We start from the raw sequence: 16465 nt of genomic DNA on the forward strand, positions 1-16465 counted from the left end.
ATGCCGTTGGTAAACGCAGTGTAACTTCAGCTTTGCCACTGACTAACCTTACATCAGTACAGCAGAGAGCCGTGCTATGCCTGAGAATTGTTGGAAAATTGAATGCTGAATAGAAGCTTTTCTTACCGCACAGGATCCGATGAAAGAGTGTGACTGCCTCCAATCCAAATTCACGAAACCCTTTGATGTTTGTTGGAATAATTTTATGCCTACTTCTCATTTTCCATTTTATGCTTGCGTTTGAATTTTGATTGCGACTACAGGCACTTTTTCAATTGATATGCATTATGGTCTCTGTAATAATTCAAAGGCCTTTGTTGAGGAACAAACATGTCATTTGTCCTTAAAATGAATTTTACAACTTACTGTGTAACCGTACACACAGTACACCTTTGACGAGTTCAGACAGAGTGGTTGCCAGACAGTTATTGGCTCCACAATGTAGGAGATTTGTACTTTTAGTTTCGTGGGGCAAGTTTTGTGTATGTGTGTGTGTGTGTGTGTGTGTGTGTGTTAAAATTAAATGTCTTGTTTATTGGTGTTTTTGCAGTGTTCTTGTCTGTTCTGGTATGCACATTCACGCTTCAGCAGCCGTTGTACGGCATGTGTTTGTGAGAATATCAGTCTGTGTGTGTGTGTGTGAAGTGTGTGTATTTATGGATGCACAATTGCCTGCTCAAATTTGGCGTTTGGTCGCGCGTTCCTTCGAGGGATGGCGAAACTTGAGAGGCTGCCTAAAATACTGTGCACTAATTGGAATTGCTTTATCTTCAGTCTCATCAATTAATGTGCAATTTTCCATTTAATCACTAACACGCTCACTGCATTTGCAATTAAAATGAGCACTGATAACGGAGGAGATGCCTTTCAGCTGATACCAGTTGGAATGAGAACAGAAACCAGGAGACGCAATCAGTACACAAAATGACTCGCAGTGTGTGAACACACACAGTGCAAACACTCATGCTCATATGATGCTGCACTGAATACACACACACACACACACACACACACACACAGCACACACAGCACAAACAAGCACAGTATGACATGATAAAACATGCAGATTTGAAGCTAAAACCCCAAATTACAACTTGTCAATGAAACTAAACCAGCATTTAACATCAAAATGTTGGCAGTCATGGTGGATTCGGATGCTACTCAAATGGAGAAGGGTCTCAGCTGGTTGTCTTGTGTCTGACATTGAGGGCATTGCCAGGGTCTGGGTCTCAGTGGGGGATTTAAGCTCAGTGGCAGGGAACGTCTGTCATGTATTTTCTTGATTCTGAAGAGAGGGATGTTTGCATCTCTTCGTGTACCTGAACCTGAACACTACCAAAAGAGAGTGTTTTATTCCATTCAGTCCAAGTGCACCAGTCCTTTGTAATCGTTGCCTGCCTTTCATGAAGCCTCTACGTGGCATTATAAGAAGGGCTGCAACTTTTACTTTCATCGTCGATAAATCTGTTGATTATTTTCTCAATCAATCCATTAGTTGTTTGCTCTATAAAACGTCAGAAAAAACTGTGGATCAGTGTTTCCCAAAGGCCAAGATGACGTCCTCAAATGTCTTGTTTTGTCCCCAACTCAAAGATCTTCAGTTTACTGTCACAGAGGAGAGAAGAAACTAGAAGATATTCATATTCAACAAGCTGGAATCAGATAATGACGCAAACCGATTAATCGATTATCAAAATAGTTGGCGATTCATTTAACGGTTGACAACTAATCGATTGATCTATTAATCTTTGCAGCTCTAATAATAAGACATTATTCCATTCAGTCCAGTGGGTCAAGGTATCCACTCTGACGTTGATGTGACAGTCTGCATCAGTGTTAAAAGCGCCACATTAAACTTTGTAGTGTCCATATACAATGGTTTACAGCGAATAATTTATGTTATAATGATTAAAAACAGTACAGTTTGATAAAATAAAAGGTTTAGTAAAGTTAACCCTCACTTTTTTTAAAACACCCATCCCCCTTTAGGTTAAATATATAATCGACAGGACATTTTCATGCAGCGTATACACATAGGTTATATGTAGCTTCAGGACGGCGCACCTGCTGTGCTTGCCTATAGTAAGTTGGGGCGATGGTAGGGGGTATGTCTTTGTGTGTGTGTGTGTGTGTGTGTGTGTGTGTGTGTGTGTGTGTGTGTGTGTGTGTGTGTGTGTGTGTGTGTGTGTGTCTGTGTGTATGTTTAAAACCTGAACCAATTAGCTCCTTCAGTGGGGATGGGTGTGACGGTTACAGCGGTGTTCCACAGGGTACAGCCCTCAGCCCTGTGGGGTCCCGGCCAATAGCAATTAGCCCACCGACACAAGCCCTAATTAGCCTTCTTGATTGGCTCAGCAACCGCGCAACAACAACACCAGCAGCCAACACATAGAGACGACCACGGTGACTCCACCAACAAGCGTTGCTTTAAAGCCAGCTGTACTGTAATTAGGAGACAAGCAGAGCTGTCTGTAATTGGTAAACAAGTAGTCGGGTTTGTTTGCGGTGTCGTTATGAACCTGATGGTATGTAGAGTGTTACTGTAAAAGGGCTCCATGATTGAGTCTGTGTTGCTTTGTTTTCTTTCTGCTTGGTAGCATTGTTAGATCACTCGGTATTAATACATCATCCGGGCTGACTGTCAGCTCCGTGCAATACATGCAGAGGGAGACTGCGGGGAGATGGAGCAGAGCAATGCGTTAGTAAATGGAGAAATGGGGAAACAGAAGTGAGAGAGGGAAGAGTGAGATGTTGCGTGACAGTCCCATCTCCTATTATTTAATCATAGCAGCACCTGGTGGCTGCTGCTGTAAAAGAATTTGCAATCACTACTTGCACTGGATTGATGTTTCTCTCTCTGTTTTCTGTTTCTTTTCTAGTCCAGATGTGCAGCTAACCCATGATGCAACATGTGTCCCCAGCACCTGCAGTGACAATGATGGCCACCCAGAGCGTTCCTCCACCATCGTACCAGGAGAGCCAACAGGTCAGAGGTCTCATCAGAATTCACCTCAATGCTCAAAGTGCCAACTCACACACTTAACACACGCTAGAGCCTCGAGAAGAAATGTTTTAGGGCCTGAAAATCTTTCTCATGTTCGTACTGTGTTGGGGACGTGGCCCTACTCAAATATTGTATTTTCTGTTTTGATTAAGTCGATTTTTGTATTTGTGTTTTCTGTGCTCTTTTTACTGGTTTGAAGTAGCAAGGCTCAGTTTAAAACAAGGTGAGTTCATAAATTCCTGTGCACCAATCAGAATTTAGCAAACTAAAAGTCTCAAAAAATAATGACCAAGGATTCCCCCTAAACGTTAATGTAAATTGTTGCTTATTTATTCATGATTATTCAATGCTTATACTTCAAATCTTAAAAGCGTTTACTTGTTAACAGGTTTAAATTATTTTCGATTTTTAGAGCAGGTAACCAATATTCTTTATAGCAAGAAACCATAAAGTTAATGACTTCTACTCACACCAACTAGTAAACTCACGATTATCAGTATATTATACAAATATCACTGTAACGTCTACGAGTGCTTTGATGGCAGATAATAAATTGCATGTTGCAGTAAACAGTAAGACTCTATGGTAATATTAAAGTATTATTACAGTGATACCAAAACAGTTAAACCCTTGGGTTTTGTTGACTCTGGCTTCCTCACAGACACCAATGCTTAATGTTATAATAATATATATATGTATATATATATATATATATATATATATGTATATATATATATATATATATATGTATATATATATATATATATATATATATATTATTATAATATTCCTTTCATGTCTTCAGCTGTCTTGTCAAATAAAGGCCTAAAAATGCCAAAAAAAATCATCTTTAAAAAATATATACTATATGTCATCTTACATAGTAATGTAACTTATGTTTCCAGTGAGGTTTAACTCCCTTTTAGAGCTCTTTATTAGCAAACAGTTTAAAACTCCAAAAACAGAAATCCAAATGGAGTATATAACCATGTTCTACAGCTAGGCTCTCTGAGAACCCAAATGGAAGTCTCTATTATCATTTTTCATAACGTTGAATTGCATTTCATTATAAAGACATGAGTGATACATAGTGTATGTCAAAGTGTAAGAATACAGGTCTAGCCCCAGCCTGTGGTGTTCAACACAACACGTGACAGTGTGATGAAACTGTAGGCTGGACTCAGGGGCAGAAAGAAAGGGGGGCGCAGGGTGGCACACACCCCCCCCCCACACACACACACACACACACACACACACACACACACACACACTGAAATATGATTTCCCCCCCATGGTGCCCTCCAATGCATTGGGCTAGACTAATTGTGATTTCCATTGGATCAGAGTGCTGTCACTTGGCTGCCAGTTCTGCCAATATTCCCAGCCTTGTCACATGACCAAATAATGTTTCCATGACAACTATCCAACATTCTGATACCATGGAACCAGCACTGGAATTGTGGCTGAGCCTGTAGATGATGTATATCATATTCGGATATACAATTTGTTTAAAATGAAAACAAGTGAAGGACACCCCTGACTAATTATTGGTCCCCCCTGTGCAACCCCACTTAAAACATCCTGGAATAGCCCCTGGCTGGACCCAAGCTGTGTCTAACACTGCACAGCATCCAATGGGGGGGATGCAGAGCAGGTTCATCCGACTGCCTTGTTCACACCACCTCTGTGTGCTTTCGCCCAGAGGATGAGTGCCACGGGAGAGCTTCCGAGCTGCAGTCTGCGCACTCGGCAAATGCAAATGAGAGCTAGTTAAGTGTGAAGAAGCTAATTTATTTCCCATTTGGTGCTGGGATTAAGACTTGAAGCTTTCCTCCCACCCTACCCTGAAAAAAAAAAAATGAAAAAAAAGAAAGAAATGCGGGCAGTGGGGGTTGTTAGACTCATTTCCTCAGAGAGAACGGATGGGAGACGAAAGTGGGGTGAAAAGAGATGAATAAAACAACAAATCGTGTTCGTAAAGCATGTCACCCTCCCGGCCACCCTACAACACAAATAACACAAGAGAACAGATTTTTTAATGATTCCTTGTCAAACCACCAGTGGTCCTGTGGTTCATTAGAGCAGAGGAATACAGGATGTGTGCTTCAGCAGTGTGGCCATTTGTAAACACATTGTTGAGTTGCCAAATACTAATTGAACACTTTTCATTTAACAGGAATCGATATATGACCTGAGCATGCCTTGTTCAATTACTGCATCTATTCTCATTCATTTTGCCTACCAGCTACATTACAAGGCTACTGACCTGTCAAGCAACAGGGATTAGTTCCAGATACATCCTCATTTGTAGTCTTTCGGCATCAGATGCATGTTACATCTTATGGCTTTTGAAAAGTGATTAAGGAATGACTTAGACCTCACAAGCATCTGTTCGTTCATTACAAGAAGCAGAAGAATTCTATGTAAGGATCTTTGATGAATTGATTGATTATTTTAGCTATGTCATTTTCTATATATATAAGAGTCTATATAAAAGAGACTTCAGATACAGTATTAGGGGACCACTAAGGTCTATATAAAAGAGACTTCAGATACAGTATTAGGGGACCACTAAGGTCTATATAAAAGAGACTTCAGATACAGTATTAGGGGGACCACTAAGGTCTATATAAAAGAGACTTCAGATACAGTATTAGGGGACCACTAAGGCCTATATAAAAGAGACTTCAGATACAGTATTAGGGGACCACTAAGGTCTATATAAAAGAGACTTCAGATACAGTATTAGGGGACCACTAAGGTCTATATGAAAGAGACTTCAGATACAGTATTAGGGGACCACTAAGGCCTATATAAAAGAGACTTCAGATACAGTATTAGGGGACCACTAAGGCCTATATAAAAGAGACTTCAGATACAGTATTAGGGGACCACTAAGGCCTATATAAAAGAGACTTCAGATACAGTATTAGGGGACCACTAAGGCCTATATACAAGCATCCAAAGAGCACCATGTCATGGGACCTTTAAGTGACTGAAGGGTTTGGTTCTATACTAGCAACCACACAAACATCTGCATAAATAAACCCATGTTGGATCTCATTAAGAGATTGTTAATTTGTTTGCGATTTTTTTCCCATTCAGGTGAGATTATTTGAACTGACATGAATACAGTTTTTTTTGTTTTTTTTTAGTTCAATTTTATTTCTGTGTCATGCCAAACATTTGGCCCATCCCACATGGGATTACAAGACACCACAAACTTATTTAGCAAACGTCTTCCAGTCGCATATACAAATCATTCGGAGAAATTCATGAATATAAGTATATATACAGATATATATACACATTTATACATGAGTACATTAAAAAAGACATTCAGGTATGTTCTTTCTTGATTTCTTTCTATGGCTTTATGTTTCCATGCTAGTCGTAACGTCGGCCCACTATTTTGGTCCTGACTGAAATATCTCTAACTATGAGATGGCTGGCCATTCCTGGTGCCCCAGTGTCCAATGCTTTGGTTTATGATCAAATACCTGCAAAACTAATGGCATCCCCATCGCAAATTTGCTTTTCCTACAATGACAAAGGAATTTCACATTCTTTTCTGCCTTACTCTGCCTCTGATTGGCTTACCCTGGTATTCTTACCCTAACCAATCTCACTCCTTATGCTTTAACCTAATCAATCTAACCAACGGAGGCAACAAGTAATAGCCAATCAGAGGCAGAGTTGCATGGGACATTCCTTCGTCATAATAGGAAACACAAATTTGCATCCCCATCAGCCTCCACTGTACTTCGTGTTTAGTGCTGTGAAGCTAATATTAGCATACTAAGTAAGCTGGGGAACATGGTAAACATTGTACCTGCTAAACATTAACATGCTAGCTGTGTCACTAGAACATTAGCATTCAAAGAGCCCCTATTATAATACTTTTCAGCGTTCTACTCTTGGGGTCTACTAGAATAGGTGTACATGCTTTGATGTTAAAAAAACAGATTATGTTTCTCATACTGCCTATTGCTGCAGCTCCTATGTCTAAAACACTCAGCCCAGTCGGCTCTGATTGGTCAGCTGGCCCACTCTGTTGTGATTGGTCAACCAAATTCCAACAAGCCACTGGGCGGGCTGTGCTTGTTCATGCAGCACCTGTGAAAAACTGGGCTGGCTTTCTCAATCAGTGACATCACTAATGGAAGAATTTTAAACAGGAATGTGGGCGAACCGTTTTTAGGCAGTTAAGAAAAAGTGCAGTCTGTGGGAGAGAAAGCTCCATTTGGAGGGAAATTGTTGTTTTTTGTACTTTATACATTTACTACATACACCAAAACTATGTAACTAAAATCTAAAAAAAGGGGCTCTTTAAGTAAATAATTACTGTACAGCTTCACAGAGGTGCTAGCATGGCTGTACACTCTTAGTTTTTATTATTACTAGCTCGGAACCAAAGTATTCATTTCACTCTCCCCTGCTTCAACTCTTAAGCTAAAACAAAATAGTTTAAATGTAAAGTCCTTTTGTTATTGTTTCATGTGTCCCCAGATGACGGGCACCACTCAGCAGAACACCAAGACCCCACAGGTCCATATCCCAGCAGCCTCTGCAGCAGGAAATACCTCTGTCAGTGTGACCCTTGACCCCCAGGCCCAGCTTGAGTCCGACAAGAGGGCCGTTTACAGGTTGGTTCAATCTCCCATGAGAGGTTCACATGTTTATACGTCTTCTTGGGTGAATGACGCATAACACCATTTTGTTTTGCGACTGGTAATCACTGTTGTTTGGTGTATACATGTGGCTATTTGTCAAACTGGTTTTGGCAAAGTGCTCCATTCTGCCCTGGAATTTCCCCTCATTTGTTTTTCCTTTTAAAATAATGATTGCATTTTCTCTGTAGCCCCATGCTAGCTTTAAGAAATTGTACTAAATTGACGTGATGTGCTACTTGCTTCTAAAGGCCACAAGCACTTGTGGTGTTTCTAATATGTTCTTTTAAACTAACCATGACTTAAAAGCTTTTGAAAATTGCACTTGAAGGGTGCTTACTTCAATATTCACTTAGTGTCGTTCATAAAGCAAAGAACACCTTCAGTTATTGCTTTTTACTCTTCAAAGGCGAGGAGGAGCTACCCTCAATTTCCTTTTCTTTGAATTTAATAAATTGACTTTAAAATAAGCATTTGACATACTGGCAACAGTCAGGCTGTTTCTATGACTTCTGCACAGTTTAAACTGGGATAGCCTCTTATGACTCCACCTCCTAATGTCATTATTAGGGAGACAATGAATAAATGCATAAATGAATAAATGCTTTCCACTCCAAAAAAACATATTTAAACCAAGAAATGTTCATCGGGCAAACAGAGTTGTTTTATGTAAGGTTCCAGACTTAAGTTGTAAAAAAAATAATGTATTTCTCTTTCACGCTAACAGTCATTTTAAAAGGTAAGCATCAATGTCTAAGAGTAGAGATACATTTTGGAATTGAACTACTAGTTTGCCAAATATTTCTTGGTGTAGGTCCAGTCAAATTTATCGGAGGCAATTGGGAATATTTTTAGAAGTTACCAAACATTTTAGTGCACGGCCTTTAGGTAAACTTTAACATTAGTAGAAACATTGGGAAATGTCTGACAATGTTCACACTTTTTGCCTTTCTTCCTCTTTTGTCACCCTTATTTATATATTTTAGGATGTTTACAGATCACGATCACCGACAGACATTTGTTCCAAATCGTATTCTGTTATTAGCCATGTAGAAGCCCTGGAAGGCATCACCTTGTTAGCTGTTGAAAATAAGCAAGAAAAATCACTGCTGGGTGAAACCCAAAACTCCAGTAAAGAAAAAAACACCTCAGTGTTCTCTCAGCTTATCACTGGAATATTGATGCGCCCTTATAATGAGCTTGTATTATCTATTTATGAAGTAAATTATTCAAAATACAGGCATTTTTAAATTTTTTTTTTTAATCGAGCTGGTGTAGGCAGCAAACCCACAGCTTTCTAGATGAGCTGAGTGGACTGAGAAGCCTGCTGCCTCTGCGCCGTCTGGCGCAGCCCGTCCTGTAACCATGACACTGCAGACGGTGTTGGGCTGGGTGTCCGGGCTCCCCAGGTCCCAGCGGTGATGTCTCCGTGCTCAGGCCTGAGGCGAGCTGCTGTAAAGTCCTCAGCATCTCCTCTGAGATACAGGGCTGCCTTTGATGTGAGCAACCATGTTTGGAGCAGCTCCAGGTGGTGGGGGTGGTGTGTGGTGTGTGGTGTGTGGTGTGTGGCGGGGGGGGTCTCAGTCCAAATCCGCCCCTCTTCCACTTCCATATGGTCTTTCTGGATCTCCACTTTCCTCCTCTTCCTTCCCTGAGCCACACACACAGGAAACAAATACAAAGGAAGCAGAATGTTAGCAGTAATAATGGTTATTATAAGTTTAATGTGGTCTCTGGTTCTATCCAGCTCTTTTGTTGTCTTCTAGAGAGAATATATTAATGTTAATAATGCTAATGCACCTTTATAAGCTGCTTGATTGGAGTGCCTCTATAAGAGCTGGGATATGTGTATGCATTTTTGGGTGTGTTAATTAATGTTAAACCGTGTTAAACATGCACAGCAGAAGAGGACTTGTTGCAGTGTGTATTGGCTGTGTGGTGTGGTGAAAGTGCTGGAAACTACACTGAACTGCAACAGACAGGAGGACAATGTACAAACATACACATGCACACTATGAAGTCAATGTGTGGAATAAAGAAATAGTTCTACATGTTAGGAACAGCGGTGGAAGAAGCACTCAGATCCGTTACTTCAATAAAAGTACTACTGTAGAAATACTCTGTTACAAGTAAAAGAAAAAATTGAAAATGTTACTTAAGTAAAAGTATGTAAATATCATCAGGATAATGTACTTAAAGTATTAAAAGTAAAAATACTCAATGCAGAAAAACCCTCCCATTGTAGAAAGTGTAAAGATCCAACCAGTTATGTGTTTAATGGTCTAATCATTTCAGCTGGACTTGTAGGCCGTTATATTGTTGGCTAGTATAAATTGACTGTGAATACCAATATCATTACAAAGCTTTTGTAAATATCAATAAACATGACCTAGTATAATTTATTTAATAAGAATCAGTGCGCCTGTGTGTGGTGAGGGATGCAAACCATCGCTATTGGGCCTCATTCATGTTTAATACCTACGAGTTAAAAACACAGAAACATAATATATTCAATTTAAATTAAACAAGTAGCCCTTGAAATCCAGTTATAATTCCATGGCTTCTGACTGGCACAGGTTTGCGCCTTGAGAAACCCAAATACATACTGGTGGCATTCTAACAGAAATGGCGTGCTGTCAACATGTTTGCAAGGTAACAAAAGCAGTTTAACTCAAATTTAATTAAATCCCCGGTCTTGTAGTGCAACACAGAACATATGTTCAAGTCATTTTTTTCCCCAAATGGCTTTAAAGTACCATAAGTTGAGAATAAATACACCGGCACTCAGATGCAACCCTTAAATATTTTTAAAAATAAATGTTACTCTTTAAAGGTGCTGTAGGTAGGATTGCGAAGATCCAGGACTTGAAAATTTGAACATCGACAACTTCTCCTAAGCCCCTCCCCCCACAAGGGAGAATGAATGTGTGTGCATGAGCAGTGATTGACACACAGTTAGACACCCCCCCTGGCCCTGATTGGTGCATCTGAACAGGGAGCGGGGGATTTTGGCAAATCTCACTCCAGGCTGTAGGTGGAGCCAGAGGAGCTGGATTTATTTTTAATGACCTGCTTCATGTAGTTCTACTGGAACATAGGGTCAGTTTCAGCAGATATGACAGAAAGGTAGTTTTATAAGGCTTACCTACTGCACCTTTAATGAATGAAAATATAAGTTAAATTAATTTTAATTAAGTTCAAAAACGACATTGAAAGTAACAGGGTCCCATACAGCACACCTGTAGAACTCCATTGGCCCCTAATTGAACAATGTTAGAGACAAGTGGCCCATAGTTGAACTGAAAGGCCACATCCTGATTTATGGGTACAAGGACAGTTTACAGCCTCCCAAAGTCCTGTTATCACATTGCAGGCATTAGATATTTGCCTCTCTGTTAATTGGTTGGAATTACATTGGACAGAGCCAGGCTAGCTATTACACCTGCTTCTAGTTTTTATGCTAAGCTAGGCTACCCATGTCCTGATTTCAGCTCTGTACTTAACACACAGTCATGAGATTGATATCCATCTTCTCACCTCACTCAAAAATAGGAATATGTCCCATAATGTTGAACTTGGTGAGCTACTGTGCTAACACAGCCCTTTGGTGTCAAGCAGTGAAACTACTTCTTAGATAAATACACCTGACGTGGTATATTTGCAGATATAACTTAAGTCTACACTTTTTTTTAAATGTTTTTTTGAAGAAGACTTGAAACTAGCAATTGAGACCATAAACTCATTATGAAAATGTTTACTGAGATACTAAATCAAGTGAGAAGTAGGGTCATCTTCTCATAGACTTTTAGAAAAACAGAATTCTTTTTGGAGCCACCCTGTGTTGAGCTCTCTGTTTTAGCTACAGAGTGAGACATCTCACTTCTGTTCTTTGTTGGGAGTCACACATGCTCAGTACCTAGGTAAGGACTACTAGCCAGTCAGAAGCAGAGTATGAGGGCGTGTCCTGACAGTACCTAGGTAAGGACTACTAGCCAGTCAGAAGCAGAGTATGAGGGCGTGCCCTGACAGTACCTAGGTAAGGACTACTAGCCAGTCAGAAGCAGAGTATGAGGGCGTGCCCTGACAGTACCTAGGTAAGGACTACTAGCCAGTCAGAAGCAGAGTATGAGGGCGTGCCCTGACAGTAGCTAGGTAAGGACTACTAGCCAGTCAGAAGCAGAGTATGAGGGCGTGCCCTGACAGCACCTAGGTAAGGACTACTAGCCAGTCAGAAGCAGAGTATGAGGGCGTGCCCTGACAGTACCTAGGTAAGGACTACTAGCCAGTCAGAAGCAGAGTATGAGGGCGTGCCCTGACAGTACCTAGGTAAGGACTACTAGCCAGTCAGAAGCAGAGTATGAGGGCGTGTCCCTGACAGTACCTAGGTAAGGACTACTAGCCAGTCAGAAGCAGAGTATGAGGGCGTGCCCTGACAGTACCTAGGTAAGGACTACTAGCCAGTCAGAAGCAGAGTATGAGGGCGTGCCCTGACAGTAGCTAGGTAAGGACTACTAGCCAATCAGAAGCAGAGTATGAGGGCGTGCCATGCTAGCAGCTAGGCGAGCATTATAACGTGTGTTCCAAAGTGACCACGTTTGTCTCTGAAGTAAAGGCTGGACTACAATAGAGCTGTTTGGAGCAGTTTGTGAACAGTGTTTTCTGTTGGAGATGGTAAGTCCCTTTGGGGGGGACTTTGGGCTTTTTCACTTTGTAAACCTATAACGTGCACAAAAAGATATATAACACAATAAAGGAAACGGAAAAAGTAAAAAAGCATAATAAGAGCACTTTATAGAGTATTAGGGTCCATATTATTTCATTTTACAAGCAACTACTGTACAGCTGTATATTATCGGTGTCTTCACGTGAGCCGACAGGATGAGAATAAAATAAGATGGGTTACTTAAATCTTAAAGGGTGCTATAGAGCCAGCTGAGTCTGTAAATGTGTATGATGGCCAATTAAAATGTAGTGATCAACAGCGTCAGAGGCGGCGCCGAGCTCAGGGATTCACCAGCACGTGCTGTTAAAATATGATTATTTGTAGCTCTTAAGTGAAATCCTCGCTGTTCGTACCCAGAGGAGGCAGACCACACTAAAATTTTCGGAATTATTTTTTTGCCCATGCAAGGAGCTAATGACTAAACACACCTTGTTACTGTGTTAAAAATGCAATTAAATTTGACTTCACAAGTCACCGTCTCCCACAGAAAGTCACATTGTGCAAAAAAAACAACACAAATAGCACTCTTATTTTAATAGATCCGCCAGTGTTCCTGCCTCTACACAGTGCTCATACAGTATGGGAGCTGTCGACTTTGAGAAGCACAGCGAATCAACATCTCTGCCATTTTTCTTTAATTATTTTGCTCAGGAAGTCTGCGTGGGCTTTAATGTTTCTTTTCACTAATTGCTAGAATGCCGACTTTATGGGGAGATGTGTGGTTTCCTTGCTCCCTCTCTCTGTCTCTCTGCCTACTTAGTTATTAGCAGCGGAGTAAATGTGTGATAGGGTAATTAGCCTAATGAGTTGTGGCATTTACTATAAAGATCCTTCTGGATTCTCTGCATCTCATTAAAAAGACGGTGAGGCTTTTGTTTTTTAGGTTGTGAATTGTAGCGTTCGCAGCTGATGGAAGCTGATTCGGCTCCGAGACGGAAACATGCACTTAATTGAAAGAGACCTCGTAATAGTCCTTTTTTTTAAAACAGAAACGTCCTTGTGATGCTTAGAAACAACTCGGGTAGAGGAGCTGTTTTAAGGTCCCACTTTTATGTCTGCCGCTTGTTTGAGTTAACTGCTTGCTTGCTTGCTTTACATGCAGAGAACCTAGGGAATCAATCATAATCAGTAAGACGAGTGTGTGTTTTCATACTGACAAGTCCTCACAGGGAGTTATACACTTTCTGTGTACAGTAAGAGCCAAATACACTACATGTCCATGGTCTACACACTATTCCAGACAGAGAGCTATTACCATCGTCTAGAATAAAGGACGCAATCTGTTCTTTAGATGAATTATGAAGGACCTATGCATCAAACATATTGCACTCTTGGCTTAAGAAACAGTTTTTAGTGATATGTAACACATTTTATTTCCTTCCGAAAGTGAAATAAAACAGGATTCAAATGTGATTTATTCTGCGTTTTGACAGTAGTGGGATCCTTTTACAAAGCTGCCGTGTTGCAGTGCAGAGCCCTGTATGGTGCACATTACCATTCACTCCCCTCCATAGTGGGTCTTTGCTGAAAGCCTCTCCCATGCTGGTCATGCTGGCTATTTTGCATTGAGACTGGATTGAAGGTTTTGTGTGTATTTTGTGGGAAGGGGTTACATGCCGTCATGCTGACAGTCGTCAAGCTCCAAGACATACAGGACTCTACCCATCCACGGGTCTGTTTATGCTTGTGTATGCACTTGTCGTTGATGGCATAAAAGACGATTTGAAGACCTCTCATGTAGTACACAACAGGAGGGAATGCGTTTAATTTGACACATCCGAGGATGCCGTTGGCCACATTTGTGATCGTCTGTGTGTTTTTTTTCTGCCTCTGTAATGCACCATAAAGTCTGTTTATCCTCACTGCCACACTGCATCAATGCATCCTGGACCACTGTGCTGCATTTCCAACAGGGCAAAGGCTCTGGGTGTCTGACGGGCTTGAAACAGGCTGTGCCTCCACCGTTTAGCAGGTCAGCGTGTGCTGGTGCTCAGCCGCTGCTGAATGCAGGAAACTGTGTCAAAGCTCAAGTGGTTTTATTGGCTGTTTCTTTCAGATACCCGTTTTTATGAGTTTCCTCACCGCTTGACTTAGGATGAGAAAGGAAGTCCACGGTTTTCTTTTTTACTTGGGCAATTTAGTAATCCATGTTATCTGTTCTTGGCACAAGAGTGGCCTAGAGAAAACACAGAAGAGAGTAGAACACCATTTGCACTTCACAGCTGTCAAGTAATGCCCTCTGGAAACACAGTCATTCAGACTGAAGTTTTATCTTCATTTCTTTTGTTTCACCAATGAAAAGAGCTTTTGCTAGATGCAGAATCTATATGATTGACTTTTTCTAACATCCTTCACTGATTAGTTTGTGCACGGGTGTACACACACACACCACTAGGGCTGGGAATCTTATGTGTGTCTATTAGTGCAATGGGACAAAAAGGTCACAAATCAGGCAGACATAGGTGTAACAAAATATACAGACAATAACACATCTGTGTTTCTGTGCATGAATGTAAATGATGGAAGTGTGTTGTGTAAGTGTGTTGTGTGTTCATGTATGCAGAAATTTGGAGGAGGAATGTGCAGGTACAGAATGTGCGCGGAGGAGCAGGAGGCAGGAAGAGGAAAACACATAAAATAAATAATAACAATCATTCAAAAACAGAAAAGACAGAAGAGAAAAGGATTGTGTATGTGTGTGTGTGAATATAATTTGTGTAAACTCACAGTGATAATGATTCTGCTACTGTGTGTTACACGGAGCAGGCAGTTGATATAATGAATGAATGAATATAATGATGTCGATAACAACAAAAAAGGGTTGTGATGTGTGTGTGTGTGTGTGTGTGTGTGTGTGTGTGTTTGCATACATGCATAGACATGCAGGTGAGAAAATACTGTGCACAAATATATCATTTCTTAATGTCTTTGTGTATTAATTATTATACATTAATTCAGGAATTAATTAATTTCATTATTAGCAGGCAGACTGTGAGTTACGGTAAAGTGAGGGTAGTGTACACTGTGTTAGGAGAAAGCTACACTTCATACTCGTGTCCAATCTGTGTACATCTGCTGTGGACTTCACACAGGCAACTCAGCCTGCGTCGCTGCTCACGGCTGGTGTTGGAAGAGATGCTGTACAAACCAAAGACTGGATGGAGCTGTTTGGCTCAGGAGGCCTCAGAGGAACCAAACCCCAGTGAAGTTCAGGGCCAGGCATGAGAATGAAAAGGGGAGTTTGAAAAGTAGAGAATAAGGAGACAGGATTTATTCAGAGTGCCGGGGGTTCTTTGTGTGTGTGTGTTTGTGTGTGTGTGTGTGTGTGTGTGTGTGTGTGTGTGTGTGTGTGTGTGTGTGTGCACATGTGTACAGTATGTGTGTGGGTGGGTGGGAGGGGTTGGGGTTCACACACACACACACACACACACACACACACACACATGCAGGGTGTGCTTCAGACATGTAGCCTGGGGAAACAGGGGCCTTGTCGGGAGCAAACGCAGCAGGACTCCATCACAACTGGCTTCTAATGTATGGGGGTACAGCAGGCCTGATTAAGCTGGCAAACAGTGGGGAGCAGAGAGAGTGAGAGACCTCCATCTCTCTCTCTCTCTCTCTCTCTCAAACTCACACACACACACCCACATAAACACATACCTTCAAACCCCGCCCCCACCTCTTTCTGCACCCCCCTTGGTGGCCTGCCAGATTATTACGAAAGCAGGCAAACATGACTTATTCCATAGACTTTGGCTTTGCATTTTTCATTGTTGGGAGAAAACCTGAAAAATCCCATTTTTGGTGACAAACTTCCTGTAGAGATTGGAAGTGCATCGACCCAGGAAACAGTAGTTGACAAAAACTCTCACCAAGAGGTCTATTCAGTTGCGGTTCTGGAGCTTTCTTCCACAGTCTTCCTCAGCAGATGGAGTCGCACACACAATGGACTAATAGATGATCAAATGTTTTTCATAGCCCTCGGTCCTGAGTCTGTTTGTTGAAGTCCTGTTTCCATTTATTGTACATTTTCTTTTTCAGATTGACCTGGACTATTTGACAATGTGT

At 41.1% G+C, this 16465-nt stretch overlaps 1 protein-coding gene across 1 annotated transcript in view; it reads left to right on the plus strand.

The window, feature by feature from the left end:
* Positions 1–16465, plus strand: part of pknox2 (pbx/knotted 1 homeobox 2) — a 116344-nt gene that overhangs the window by 65808 nt on the left and 34071 nt on the right. The window contains exons 3-4 of the mRNA XM_078266124.1: positions 2880–2986; positions 7514–7650. Of these exons, the coding sequence (XP_078122250.1) occupies positions 2900–2986; positions 7514–7650 (224 nt within the window). The 5' untranslated portion in view covers positions 2880–2899. The remainder of the gene's footprint in view (positions 1–2879; positions 2987–7513; positions 7651–16465) is intronic.

Source organism: Sander vitreus, chromosome 13 (genome assembly GCF_031162955.1).
Source record: "Sander vitreus isolate 19-12246 chromosome 13, sanVit1, whole genome shotgun sequence".
Classification (NCBI taxonomy): Eukaryota; Metazoa; Chordata; class Actinopteri; order Perciformes; family Percidae; genus Sander; species Sander vitreus.